The 14,750-nt window shown below is 39.8% G+C and overlaps 1 protein-coding gene across 1 annotated transcript; it reads right to left on the bottom strand.

Moving 5' to 3' along the window:
• Positions 1–812: 812 nt before the first annotated feature.
• Positions 813–10,562, bottom strand: LRIF1 (ligand dependent nuclear receptor interacting factor 1). Its single transcript, XM_082226991.1, has 4 exons — positions 10,392–10,562; positions 4,787–6,284; positions 3,034–3,273; positions 813–1,384 (listed from the first exon to the last, which is right to left on the bottom strand). Exons 1-4 carry the CDS (start codon positions 10,478–10,480, stop codon positions 920–922), a joined length of 2,292 nt encoding a protein of 763 aa, XP_082083117.1. The 5' UTR covers positions 10,481–10,562; the 3' UTR covers positions 813–919.
• Positions 10,563–14,750: the final 4,188 nt, after the last annotated feature.

The raw sequence follows: 14,750 nt of genomic DNA, 5'->3' as shown, positions 1-14,750 counted from the left end.
AATTCAAGGTAGCTGGTTATTAATAGATTACCAAGAATAATTAGCTAAGGGAACATATTCTATATGGCATTGTGGCCAATGGTTTAAATGCAACCAAATTTTTAGAGTGCCAAAACAAACAAACAAACAAGAACACTACTGGAACATTTTGTGACAGGAACCTACACATGCAGTGCCTTGATGAATACATTTTTACCGTCAAATATGTTCCAACATGATATAAACATATCAAATTAGACCAGTAAGTATTCTATTCAAACTAAACCAGAAGATACATACACTTCAATGAGGGCAAGAGCTTTACAGATAAGGGAGAGAGGTACCTCAGAAAAGAGCACGGCTGGCTGTCGGGCATCCTGAATATGAACATTACAGAACACCACTTTGTTGCAGATCTCACCTGCTCTAATTAAAAACTGAACTGGGTGAAGTTAAAGAGTTGATTTTTTCAAGCTGGCTTAAGGAAATTCAATCAAACTTTTATCACTAAAGAAACTTGACGAATTCAATACTCTTACCCCATTCATTGACATGTGATTCCAAGTACCCAATTCAAATAAGTTAATACTAGCAATTTTTCTAGAAATTTCATTTTTCTGAAACAAACTAAGCTGTTCCTTTTAACGCAAAACTGAAAAAAAATGATTTACATTTCATTCTATGAAACAACCTCAACAAACAACAAGAATATAAACTGCATTTACTGAAATAATGAGAGAATATACTGGAACTAACAAGTATCACATTCTGCAAACAATACTCTGCTACATAAGTTCCTAGGCTTGAAAATGTTTATACTTGCACTCAATATGTAAACATAAAAAACTAGATTTTTTTCTTTGCTTTATATGCAAGAAACAAGAAATTAAGTTGCAAAGGGGTTGCAGCAAAATTTGGGGCTAAGTAAGGACTAGGCTTGTCACGTCTGCTGCATTCTTTTACGAATTTCCTCTAGTGCTGCCTCTCGTTCCCTCAGCATGAGTTTAAGCTTTGCTATTTTTTCATCTCTTATTGTTTCCTCCAGATCTGGAGGATTAAATGAAAAATCTTCTCTGAAAGTACCCTTGCTTAAAGGAGTTTCATGTTCACTGTAGTGTAAAGCTGAGGTTGAAATTTTGTTCTCTTCATTACTTTGAACACAAAGATTTGAGTGTGGGTCCACCCTTTGAGAGAACTGCAGAATGCTTGTAGGATTTCCTTGCTCTGATACAAGTTGTGTGCAAGAGCTACTCAGGTTATCCACTACTGAGTCAGAGTTGCCACATTTCAAATTTGGCTTTGGTATAGATTGTATTTCTGTTTTCTGCTTCTTTGTATTTTCTTGTATTGGTAGCATTTTTGCCTTCCTCTTTATATTCAACTCTTCCTCCTGTTCCTCAGTTATCTGTAAGGGGGGGGGAGAAGAATATTAGGTAATACTATATTATTGCGACATTATAATTATTCAAAAAAATAAAATATATAGTCCACAAAGCTATTTTATAACTTGAACTATTCTAATTGCTTAACTACCACCAACATATTCCATGCCTTGGGATTGTATAAACCACTATAGGCAATGATAGTTTTCAGTATCAGTGGAAAAGGAGTGGGTTAGATTTGTATGAAAATATCCACCTAGTATCGTGGAATATGCCCTACTCACAAATCATGTGGTTTTTTTTTTTTAGTAATAGTAAAATTCATTAATGTTATCCCCCCCCCCTTACTGCCACTCACTTCCAAAGCTCAGGAGGGACTGCAGCTCAGAAGTAGAGCATGCAGAAAGTCCCAACCAATACCTGGACAATACTGGGCTAGATTTTCCTAAAATTCTGACCTACATTCCTAAAATCTACTGAACCTGTACCAATTTTTGTTAATTTTATTTATTAACAAATTCATAAACCACTTCATAGCATAAAGCCAACCAAGTAGTGTGCAATATAAAAACCAGAATAAAACATGAGTTCTAAAAACAAATCACTCCAGAAAATAATACTACAATCTCTACAAATTCTAAAACATTAAAGCCATTTCTTCTAAAATATTTCCAAAAATTTAAAAACAATAAAGCTATTTATTCAGATACACTATTGTTCAACCAGTGACTTCAGAGAAAGGCTTCTTAAAAATGATTTAAGTAGGCGACCAAACATCGTGACACTAGGCTGTCTAATTTCAGCTAGTAACTGATTTCAGAGGGTTGAAACCAAAACACGAAAAATCCAGTTTCTAGTAAATGTAATGGCCATTTTAGGCATGTCCTGCTGATGTGTGATCGCCGACATGCGGGTCCTTATGTACCTGGCGGGGTATGGAGCGCTTATATGTGCTCCGCTGATGCATGTGGGGGCTGTGAACAGAACACCCTGCACAAAATTGTCACCGCCTGTAAAAAAAGCACATTTCTGGGGCAAGGTGGTCCCTTAGATACCCTGGCCCCAAATTGTTTAAGGCTTTAAATGCTAACAACAAAACCAACGAACCGCGCTTATTAGCAGATTGGCAGCCTGTGCAGCTCCCTCAACCGATATTTTCTATGGTGTTGATGGAGTGCCACAATCAACAACCTAGCTGCTGCATTTTGCACCAGCTGTCGCTTTTAAATATATGTCAAAATATTTCCCAAGTTAACATAATCATAGAAATTACTTTTGAGTGCTAGGGCCCCATGAAGATTTTTCACAATACCTTTTCTCATTTTCTCTACCTTTCTTGGACTTGTTTTCCCTTGCCCAATTTACTCCACCCATCCTCTCGGGATTCTCTTTTTCTTTTTGTACACAGCATACTCATTCTCCCTTCTCCATTCATTTTTCTCTGCTTTACTACGTGTCCACATGGCTCATTCTATACCTATTAGTTTATTCCAAACCAAGCAGAAGTTGGTCTGCTTGCTCAGCAGTTAGAATATTTTGAAAACACTGCAACATAACAATAGCTCAGCCAATCATTGCAAGAACCTTCAATGACTGAGTAATAATACCAATGAATATGAAAATAATTCAAACAACAAACTGGTATGGTGAGACACATAAACATTTCGGATACCTCTTCCTCAGGTCCAGGTTTAATAGGTACTTCCGGTGGCAACTTGCAAGAGTCACTCATCTGTACATTGTTGGAACACACAGTCACTTCTGATTTTCTGAGAATAACTGATAAAGGAATTCTCCGCAGATATACTCTCTCTTCTCTATGCAGGCCAAATTTTTTTCTCAACTCAAGACAGAGTTTTCTCTGTTTCCTTTGTTTGATCTGAGCAGCCACTCCTGCAAGTATCCTCTCCATCTGAAATAATAAACGTTCATTATATAAGCTTGCCAGAACATCACTATGATTAAGGGTATTGTACACAAAGCTTTAATTTTGGGGGGGCTCCAGGACTCTCAATCCAGCACCCAAGTCACGCTCCTCTTCAAGCCAGACCCCTTACTAGCCCTGTTCCATAGCCTTCATGAGTGGTTTTGTCTGGAAGGAACATGTAATTGAGCAATGATAATGCCTACTGCTCACCTGGATGGAGAAATGTTTGCATGTAGAAACCTCTGGCTTTTATGTGGTGAAACTGTAACTACTGTAACAACTGTTACTGAACTCATTTTGCTTCTGGATCCACTCAGTTTACCTCTGAACCTGCCCGCCACTGGTATAAGGCCCCTGGAAGATTGTCTGTGGCTGAAAAAAGGTTACAAAGGAACATGTGCTGAAGCTTAATCCATTAGCAGCTGCCAGTGGACAGGCAATCCATGATACTCCAGGTGGTGTTGGACTCCAACTCATAATAGACCCAGCCAGCATGGCCAAGTCATCAGGGAATGATGGCAGTCCAACATCTGAAGGGCCACAGGTTCCCCAGCCTACTGTAAGTGATAGCCCTAGAATTGGATAGCCTTGGACACTTGCTATTTGTGAATGCTGGTTTGTAGCTTAAGGAAAACTAACTTCTTTTTTAACTTCCTTCTCCAGTGCATCTATCTGTACTTTTTGGAAACAAATGAAGACATTTTTCTTTTGACAAGGTTTTCCAGCTAGATTGAAAGGTCTCTTCTTTAGGTGTTCATTGTGTGTTGTTTTTAAATCTGTATTGTTTTGTATGCTTTTAAAAATTATGTTAGCTCTTTTTAAGGATATGACTGTAAATCGCTTTGGGGTGTATTTGTGAATTGCCTTCCACATATATATGTATAAATAATAAATAGCTATGGGGTTGTATTGAATGTAACAGAATGCGCTCCCCCTCTTAAATATATTTTAGTGGTTTCCACATCCTTCCAGAACAAATCTGGGGACAGTGCAGGGTACATGTACTGGGAGGAGAGGGGTGGAAGTCCTGTTACACTATCGTAATCCTTGTGTTTGCACAATTATTTAGTTCAATACTGCCCCAAGTAAACAAACAGGACCCCTTCCGAACTGCCAGAACATTGCCCCTTTGGATTAAATATCAAAATTGCCCAGGGCAAGCAGTACACCTAGCCCCAACAGCTTGGAAGCTTGCATGGTAGCTCTATTTCAGTGCCTCTGTATCTTAGTACTATAGACATCAACAAAGTATTTTTTGTTGGAGAAACACAGAACCTTACAACAGCTGATGGTTCAGATTTTATTTCTTTTCAGTGAAAGGCTTGAGGCAGCAGGCAATGAAAACCAGTTTCATTTTTTTTTACTCTCACTTGTCAGATAGCCTATTAAAATCATCCCTATCAAAATAATTATGTAACAGTACTCATTTAAGGCAACTGACACTTCAAATCAAAGACAATTGTACCATTGGTACAATTTACTCTAGCGAGAAAGTTACCTTTCGATCTTGGTCTTCAGAAGTACCATGCCTTGTAGATGGCTTTAAAGCAGCAGCAGGCACTTTTGGAGGAATAATTTTCTGTAAGCAATCCTTTATCCTTTCTTTTGTGACTGATATTTTAGCAACATTTCCTCCAGCTAGGACGTTTTCCGGTGTGGACACTGCCTCAGGTTGGCTGGTGCTGCTTACTTGCAGATTCCCATGTGGTGGTGTGAAAGATGGAGACATAACTTTAAAATCCTTTAGTTCAGACTGTGGGAAAAGTCTCATATTCTCACTGGATTTTGGATCCTTTGCATAAGGGGCAATTCCTTTGTTCTTCGACAATACTAAATTGACAACTTGGTTGGTTATTGTACTATCTGCAGCTGAATTAATGAACTGTAATGAATTTTTTCTGAAATGTGTTTCAGCACCGAATGATACTTGGCTGCCACATTTGCTTGCTGATGTCACAGTGGACTCTTTCTTAGTCAGTAAATACACCTTCCCATTGAACATCACCAGAGCATTATCATTAATCGAGGGCATTTTTGCTTGGCTTTCATTCAGGTTGTTCGAACATGTAGGCAGAATACTGGCAGGGTTGTTTATTCCATCTTCAGGATTAACCAATGTTTTTAAGATATTTGATGCCACGCTGTTTGACGACTTTACAGGAACAAGGCAGGATGCTGATTGTGGGTTTTCTTCAACAACCCACTTCATAGGAGATGACTGGTTTCCCAGGCTATCAGACGTTACCAGGGCAGAACTACTGGCTGCTGTTTGTGCCATTGTCAGCACCAAAGATTTTGATACTTCCCCGACAGGCTGTGGACATAAATTTGGCAATGGTTTTGAATGTGTTTTCACTGTATTTACTGGCGACACATATATAACAGTTGATGCATTTGTAACTTCACATGTTCTAAAGGCATTTGAGGCTGCTGTGGCCAGTATCTTCTGTTGAATTGTTGGAGGCAAAAAAGAAGCTGGGACAGATTTTACTTCTGCGTGTGCTGGTATTTGGAGGTGATGTCCAGAGGGCACTACAGGACTCTTCACAGTAACTGGGAGTTTTTTATTCACAGGTACATATTCTGCACTGCTCTTGTGTGGGGAAACTAGAGTAGCATCCTTTTCCCAGGAATTATCAGCTGAATGATAACTGCTGTGAATGGTAGAAGTTGATTGCGTAGTTGGGTTCTCTTTTGCAAGAGGAGCTACTTCCTTATTTTCCATTTCTTCCAATGGCTTTGGTAAAATTAATTTTCCAGGAGTAGCTGTATTAAGTTCAGGAGCTTTAACAAATGAAGACGGAGTTATATTTGTAAACAGGTCCTTAAGATGACTATGACCAGACATGGAGTCTTCCCCTTTAGCATCAGATATGACTGGTGGCTGAACCAACGACACAATGTTTCCTATACGTTTAGAAAGTGGAAGCAATTCCAGAAGGTTTTTTCCATCCAGACCAGTAGTGTGAACTACTTTGTATATATGACCTGTAACACTTGAAGGGGAAAACGTCACGTAAATAACTATCACTCATACACTATTATTTCGCATTAAACTATGTACTGTGAATGGTACATCTACACTGAACATATCAGAGGCTTATCTGAAAAGCCAACTGAAAAGCATCTTGGCTAATTTGGAAGGCAAAACCAGTGTAATTTGTGTTATTTGTTAGCTTATAGTCATAACAACATGGCATGCTTCATCACTGATCACTAGGAGAACCACTTTCTCTCTTAATTAGCTGTTGAAGGTCATCAGATTTTTTTTCCAATGGAAGCCTTTATACAGCTACATGCCAGGTAAAAAAATTAAAAGGTGCTCCTTACTAGAGATGGGATAATTTCTGCCTTCAGTGCCCTTGCTGAAGGCACATAAATTTCTGTCGAGAAAAAGACACCAAGCCTAACAGATTCACTCATTCAATCTACAATACTGAAGCAACAGAGGAAAGCACACTGTAATAAAAGGTGCAGAAAGGAAGGGCTCCCCTTTCCAAAGAAAGATGGTCACCTGCCTCATTCAGTTTGCCATTTATTTTTGAGGCAGAAAAGAAAAATGGGAAGGTACCAATTGCAGGAAAAAGAAGGAAGACCGCCTCCAAGTGTTCAAGATCTATTTATGGATCTAATATATTCTCAGGGACACTCTTGAACAGTCAATTGCAACAGTGTGTAGATAACAGGTTCAAACTAGTTGTTCAAAAGTGCTCCTAAGGAACAACTCGAAACACACTGGGAGGTCATTATTTTAAAAAAATGTTCTTGTGCACTTGAGAAGCCCCTGTTATCTTCAAGGCACTACTAGAGCAAGAGAATGGAATGAAAGCAGCTGGAGAAGGGGCAGAGGCTGCAGAGAAAACTGGGGTGGTGGGGTGTCCTTTTTCCATCCTTGGGACTCTGGGAAACTCACCAAACCTTCTGCACCTGAAGCTGTGGGTGCAGAGTGCGGCTGACTGCTTAATGGGGCACAACTGTGGGTAGCCGAGGAAATGCCATCTCCCTTGGTGCCTCTCCATAAAAGCAAGCCCTCTCTATGGTACAATAAAGCAGCTGGAGGAGAAAGGGGCAGAACTGTGGAGAAAGAAGTGTGAGTAGAGGGGTGGCTAATGTTTATTTATTTATTTAATACAATCTATACGCCACTTGATTAAAAACAACCTCAAAGCAGATTACAAACAATAACACAAATCAAGAACAAATTACAATGCTATTTTAAAACGCAAGTTAACAAACTAAAACAAATTAAAATTACTTCAGCTTTCTAAGCATCTGAGTAAGTGTGTCAAAACAGGAATGTTTTTAGCAGGCACTGGAAATAGCATAGTGAAGGCACATGCTTGATCTCAATAGGCAGCGAGTTCAAAAATGTAGGTGCTGCCACACCAAAGAATCCTTACAAATGTGAAACGGGTATTATTTGTCACCTGTAGCAGTACCAATTCCACCGATCAAAGTGGTCAAGTAAATACATGTAGGGCAAGGCGATCTCATAGGCAAATTGGTCTCAAGTTGTTAAGAACTTTATATACTAACAGTAACACCTTGAACTTTACCCAATAGCAAATGGGCAAACAGTGCAGATCTGCACCTTCCCCCCAAAACAGGAATTGGCAATTGGCTGATAGCTGTTCCAATCTAAAGGAAGTTTAGGGTTTGAAATTAGCAGGGCGCCAGGCACATTTTGCGCCTAAAGGTTCTCCATTTGCGAGCACCTCAAAAAGTCTGGGTGCCATTTTTTGCACCTGGCTGACACTCAAGGATTACTGAAATGTTTATGCTTTGAAGCCTCAAAGTAAATGTTAAGAATAGATAATAAGTTAAGGAGTTTAACAATAAAGAGTATAGAGTGTTTTGAAAACGGAAGTATGGTCCCAATATTTTTATTGTAAACACTAAATTAAACATGTGTTCACATTTTCTGCTAAAAATGTGTCACTTATGTGACTTGCGTATTAATTCATGCTTCTCAAAGTAATAAATAAAAAGTGTTGCCAACCCACCCACCCACCCCGTGATGACTAGACATTCTGTTTTGGTGCCTATAACCCAGGTCCCAGAAGCCATTTGGCTCCTAGCTTTTCTATCCCAGTTTCTAACACTAAAAGGAAGGGCCCAGAGCTGGTTTTGTTAGGAGTGGTCACATGAGTGACTCACACCACTGCCTCTTTCAAAGCAGAAAGAACCACCCCCTCACATAGCAAAGCGTTAACCACACTCTGAACCCAACTAGTCATCCCCCTCTGGTAGATTTGATAAACCAGGAGGGACAGGAGTTGAGATGGCACATGGTCAGAGGCACTGCCACCAGCACCTTGTCCACATCAACTGATTGCATAAGGTAACACTGATCCCACAATACAACCTCAATAGCAACACTGGGTACTAAAACCAGAGCTGCAGCAAGTGAAGAGTCAATATCACACCAAAGTTTACCGACTTTGACCTCAAAGGGTTCCAGAGGTCCCTTCCCCATACAGGGAGTTAGTCACCTCTAGACTGTGTGAGCTGGGCAGCTAGTAGAGGACACAATACGAGCTGCAAAATGAGCCACTGTGTCAACCATTTCATCTCATCATTCCATAGTGAAACCAGGGCTTCAATAGGATCACCAGCTTTTTCCACTGGAAAATCTCCCAGAGCACTCCAGAACACATCCAGTTCCATCAGTCTCCAAGGGTGGGATATTCAAATGGGCTCACCACCCTTACAGAGGGCAGGGAACTGCCATTGTCAGTCCAAACTTAACCATATAATGGTCTGACCATGACAGCGGAGTGTATTGCATCTTCAGTCCATCCCTCATATCACTTGGATAAAGATCACATCACAGGTGTGCCCTTCCTGGTATGCTGGACCGATAACCATCTAAGAGAGACTCATGGTTGTAATAGAGGCCGTGAACTATTGAGCTTGCCTGACAGCATCCTCCATGTGGATACTGAAGTCACCATGAATTATCATTTTAGGGTCTTCCAACAATATCCCAGAGACTACCCTTAGCCAGCCTATCAGAGATACTGCTGGGCAACAGGGCAGTCAGTAGACTAACAGCATCCCCAATCTGTGTATCCCAACACCAAACATCTCCTTGGCCATCCCTGGTCAAGGAGATGGTGTCCTTATAGACAAGGGTTAACTCCCCCACCTTGACCCCCTACTTGGTCTGCTTGGAGCAGTAATGAAAACCCAGATGGGCAGAGCTGGGTAAGGTCCAGTCCACACAACTCACTCACCCAAGTCTTGGTAATGCAAGCCAGATGAGCCCGCTCATCCCCAATCAAATCATTTTATTATGGTTTTATTATGGACTGATCTGGCATCCAGCAACAGCACCTCCTGACCAGAAGACTCAGTGGACATGCTACCTGTATATGTGGATATGTCAACTGTATTTTTGTAATTAAGTATAGTTTGTTTGTTTTTTTAAAAAAATGTTATTTCAGTCTTCTTGTGTATAGTGCTTAGAGATACGTTCTACCTATTAAGCGGTATAGAAACAGTGTAACAAAACAAGAAATCAGAGCAAGGTAATGAAACCAGTTTCAGAGGCTAGTTTTATGACACCACTGAAGTCCAGATAAATTTTTTTATCCATTATTATTTTGCTTAACCACTACCAGCAGAGCTGGGGCAGGGCACAATTTTGGTTGACAGCCTGTGATGCCTTGTTACTGCCTCACACGCATTCATTCATTCATTCTCTCTCTCTCTGGTGGCGAAGGACAAGAACCTTCCCCGTAACTCTTACCTGGGGGAAACCACCCACAAAGGCTGGTCGCGCTTTCACCGAGGCAAGCGGAAGAGCGGCGGGTTTCCTGCTTCAGCTGTTTTAAGCCCAAGAAGCCGCCAGGGGGCATCCAAGAGCGCGCAGTGCAGGAACCCAACGCTACGCGGCGCTGTGGTAGTTACAGCGCGAGGGCCAGACAACGTCGTCGCGGAAACAAAGGCTTTGTCCCCCCCCCCTCAGTTTCACGTCTCCGCCGCGGGCATCCCCTCCCCCGCCGAAAGGCTCCGGAACCCGATACTTCCCAGCGCTCTAACCCGCCGCCCGCCCCCCAAAATAAGGCAGACCTGAGGGAGCTGCGAAGCCCACTACTCACCAGGGCGAGGCGGCGGAAGCTCCGGACCCCTCGTGCCCCTCGCCCTTCCTGTCCTGGCTCTGAGCTGCCCCCTGAGGCAGTCGGGACATAACGACGAGGAAAACCCAATGCCTCAGTCGCTTCCCCGCTGTTAACTTCCCCCTACCCCCGCCGCTAGTGTATTAGTCTGAGCCCAACCTTGTGACGTACTTCCGGCTTCGGGGAGCTTCCGTCGAAGCTACTGGATCCGTCTCCGGTGCGCTTATTGCTAGGCACCACTAGCAGGTGCTTTCTTCCCTATCAACTTCCGCCACGTTCCTTCTTGCTTCCTTTCCACGCGCCACCGGAAGTAGGCTTTTTTTGCTCGAGCGTGTCAGTTTACAGCTTCCGGGAAGTCGCCAGAATGACTTCCGGGTCTCAGCTAGCACTTCCTGTTGGGAGGATATTAGTTTAAAACTGGAACTGTTGGCTCTGTGTTGTGCAACTTTCTCCTGGTGTCCTTGTTTCCAGGTTCAAGTCTAACTAAGTCTGAGGAACCTATGAGATGGACATAATTGAGAAGAGTAAAATTTCAATTTTTAAGTGTCTCATTCTGGTATAAAAGATTCATAATAAAGCATAATTATTTAAACTCAGCTAATTAGTTCTTTTGAAGACAGAAGTGCCTGGCGTGCTCTGGTCCATGGGGACACGAAGATTCGGGCACAACTAAATGACTAAACAACAACAACAACAATTAGTTCTTTAACAGATAATATGTTCAGATTTAACCCAATGCCCTGAGTTCCCATTATTCAGAGGCTTTAGTAGTCACTGAACTTACCTAGTCTTCATTTTGGGCATCAAAGGTGAAAATAAATAAATAAAATCCAAAGCAGTGGCACATGACCAGTGGGGAAATGATTATAGCACAATCATTACTTCATCTTTTCATTCTGAACAGTGAGCAATGATTCGCAAAATTGCAAAATTCATCTTAATTGTACTATTAACTCCTGTTCACACCAACAATTATCTGTTGAATGAATCAACTTCTATTTATTCATTCCCCACTGCCCTCCACATTACAACTGGTGAGATTTAAACAGCCTTAGCCTGCCATGTTAGTTTCAGATAACTGAAATAAGAGACAGGATGAAATTTAACCGATAAAATCTTATTTTATGGTTTAGTGTTGTTTTTATTTTGAATTATATTTGGGAGGTACCATAAGCTTTTTGGTGCTCAGGACCTCTAACGGTCTTGATCTGGCTCTGGTCCTGATCTTGCAGGTAGTAAACATAGTTGCATATTTTTGTATCCATAACAAATGAATAGTAAGGCAAGAGGAAAGAAAATGGCATTTATGCCCAAATATGTGTGCATACGTTTGTCGCCTAAAAAACTGAACAATAAACACCTTTTAACAGAAACTCCTCATTTTGTAAATGATCAACATTGATATAAAGATTTTAACAAAAATTTTGGCAAATAGAGTACAAGTAGTGATATTGTCTATAATAAGAAATGATCAGGCAGGATTTATATAAAAAAAAACCTAGGCAAACATACAATACAATATTAGACCAGTAATAGATTTAATAGAATTAAAAATAAAGACCAATTTGTTATCTTATCATTAGATGCTGAAAAAGCTTTTGATAAAATTTATAAACATTATATCCAGCATGCATTAAAGAGATTCTGGTTTCCTTTGAATCATGATACCATATGATATACCTACATCAGGAGGTATATCATATGGTATATCAAAATGGCATTATGTCGAAAACCTTTCCCCTATATAGAGGAACTAGATGAGGATGCTTCCTATCCCCTTTTTGTTTAATATCTGCTTAGAACATTTGGCCTGTGGTATTAGACAACTTAGTGAGATTTGCAGAACAGTTCACAACTCAGCTGAATATAATTTGGTTTTACTTGTGAATGATATACTTTTGTTTATTACAAAATCTCACACTAAGGCTACTTAGTATACTAAGGCTGATGCAAACAATATACTTTTGGTCAAATTTACTGGCTACTCTATTAACTGGCTTAAATCAGAATTGATGCCAATAGGTGAAAAGGTGCTCACTTTTAAGAAATCGAAATTCCATATTTGTTCAAAATCCATTAAATATATAGGTATTTTAATACCAAAGGACATAACCAAGTTATGTAATATTAATAAAATAATCAAAAAGGTTTCTTTAGATATTAATAGATGGGAGGTACTTACCCTTTGAGGAAGGGTGAATCTTCTCAAAATGAATATTATTCCCAGACTAAACTATATTCTGAAAGGAATTCCAGTTCATATTCTGATAAAATATTTCTTAAAAAAAACCCTCCTTATAAAGGAAATGCCTATGGGCTTCTTCAACTCCCAAGATTACTGTTATTAAAAATGCAAGTACAAATTAAACAAGGAGTATTTGGCATTCCAAAATTGAAATTATATCACCAAGCTTACTTATTGTCAAATACTAGTTACTGGAAACCCAAAACTAGTGATACTTTTCTGACATGAACAATCCTAGAATATACATATATAGGTCAGGTCTTTTATTAGGGATCAAAATACACTAAAACCCAGGATTTGCCTGATGCACTTTTTTCAGTTAGAAAGCTATGGAACATTATGTCTCATAAAAATGCATTTGACAATTTCCCCAATTCTAAACTGACTTTGTGGGGAAATCCTACTTTAACACTTTGGTGGGAGGGGAGGAATGGCAGTATGGAATAACTAGATGAATGTGGGTATACCGTACTAACTTTAAACCAATTGATAGATGAGAAAGCGACTATATACAACAGCAATCTGCTGCAGGTGAAATAAGGAAAATGCTGCTTTGAAAAAATACGTTTTATGCAATGTCCGATGCTTATAAATTTTTGGAGGAACGTATTAAGTTAAATATTACTTTGGCCGGAAATTAAAAACTGTCAGATGAAAGTTCTAAACCAACTATATACGGTTTGGCAATGGGTTGACATAAATGGACTTTTTGTGTCCTTGCTTCCGCTAGAAAACTGATATTGATACATTAGAAAGATAATACCATGGCTCCCTTGGAATGATGGATATTCCTACACTTGCAACATACAGATTGCTTGTAGACGTAGATTGTGTATGGATAAATATAAGGATATTTGGAATCCATTTACAGAAAAGCATAATGTTGTTATACTCATTAGAATAATTGTTTTACTTCTACACACACACACACACACACATATTTACAGCTTGTATTATACCACAGTTTCAAGTAATTTTCTTTTTGTTTGTTTAATTTTGTTTTGTGTTCACTTTTCCTCACCTTTTAATTCTCTTTCTCTACTGAAAAGTTTCAATAAAATATAAATATAAAACATAGAGAATACTGCATTGAAGAACCCATAGAATGGGTTAATTCTCTAGTCATAGTCCTGAAAAAAGATAAGCATCTATGGCTGTGTCTGGGTCCTAAAAAAGCTGAATAAATATGTTAAAAGAGAACAATTTCCGATACCCGCTAGTTCTTTGGTCAAATGGTTAAAGGGCAGCATATGCCAGCATCCAATGGTAAAAATAACAAGGGAGCTTCACGGTTTCATCTTAGTCCTGGAAACACCCCTCCCACAATGTTGCTCAGTTCTTCTCCTGCAGCAGCTTCTTATAAGGCTTCTGTGTTACTCTTGAATCAATTAGATTAATCTTCTTCTGTTTATAGTCTTGAAATTTGGATTTTTAAAATGTTATTATTATTATTTGCTATTTGTTGTTGTTTAGTCGTTTAGTCATGTCCGACTCTTCATGACCCCTTGGACCAGAGTATGCCAGGCACTCCTGTCTTCCACTGCCTCCCGCAGTTTGGTCAAACTCATGCTGGTAGCTTCGAGAACACTGTCCAACCATCTCGTCCTCTGTCGTCCCCTTCTCCTTGTGCCCTCCATCTTTCCCAACATCAGGGTCTTTTCCAGGGAGTCTTCTCTTCTCATGAAGTGGCCAAAGTATGTGAGCCTCAGCTTCACGATCTGTCCTTCCAGTGAGCACTCAGGGCTGATTGCCTTAAGAATGGATGCGTTCGATCTTCTTGCAGTCCATGTGACTCTCAAGAGTCTCCTCCAGCACCTTAATTCAAAAGCATCCATTCTTCGGTGATCAGCCTTCTTTATGGTCCAGCTCTCACTTCCATACATCACAACTGGGAAAACCATAGCTTTAACTACCGTATATTATTATGAAATTGTTACTGTTATTATGGTTACTGGTGTTGTTTTGTTTTTATCAAATTGATTTTGTGGTGTTTGAAATGTATTCCTATTTTCTTTGTTAAGACACTTTGAGCATGATTTTTGTGAAAAATCAGCATACAAATAAAATGAATGAATGAATGCCTGTCCCAAATAATC

Source organism: Podarcis vaucheri (genome assembly GCF_965113315.1).
Source record: "Podarcis vaucheri genome assembly, chromosome: 6".
In the NCBI taxonomy this organism is placed as follows: domain Eukaryota; kingdom Metazoa; phylum Chordata; class Lepidosauria; order Squamata; family Lacertidae; genus Podarcis; species Podarcis vaucheri.
This window is presented reverse-complemented; position numbering and strand designations above follow the sequence as displayed.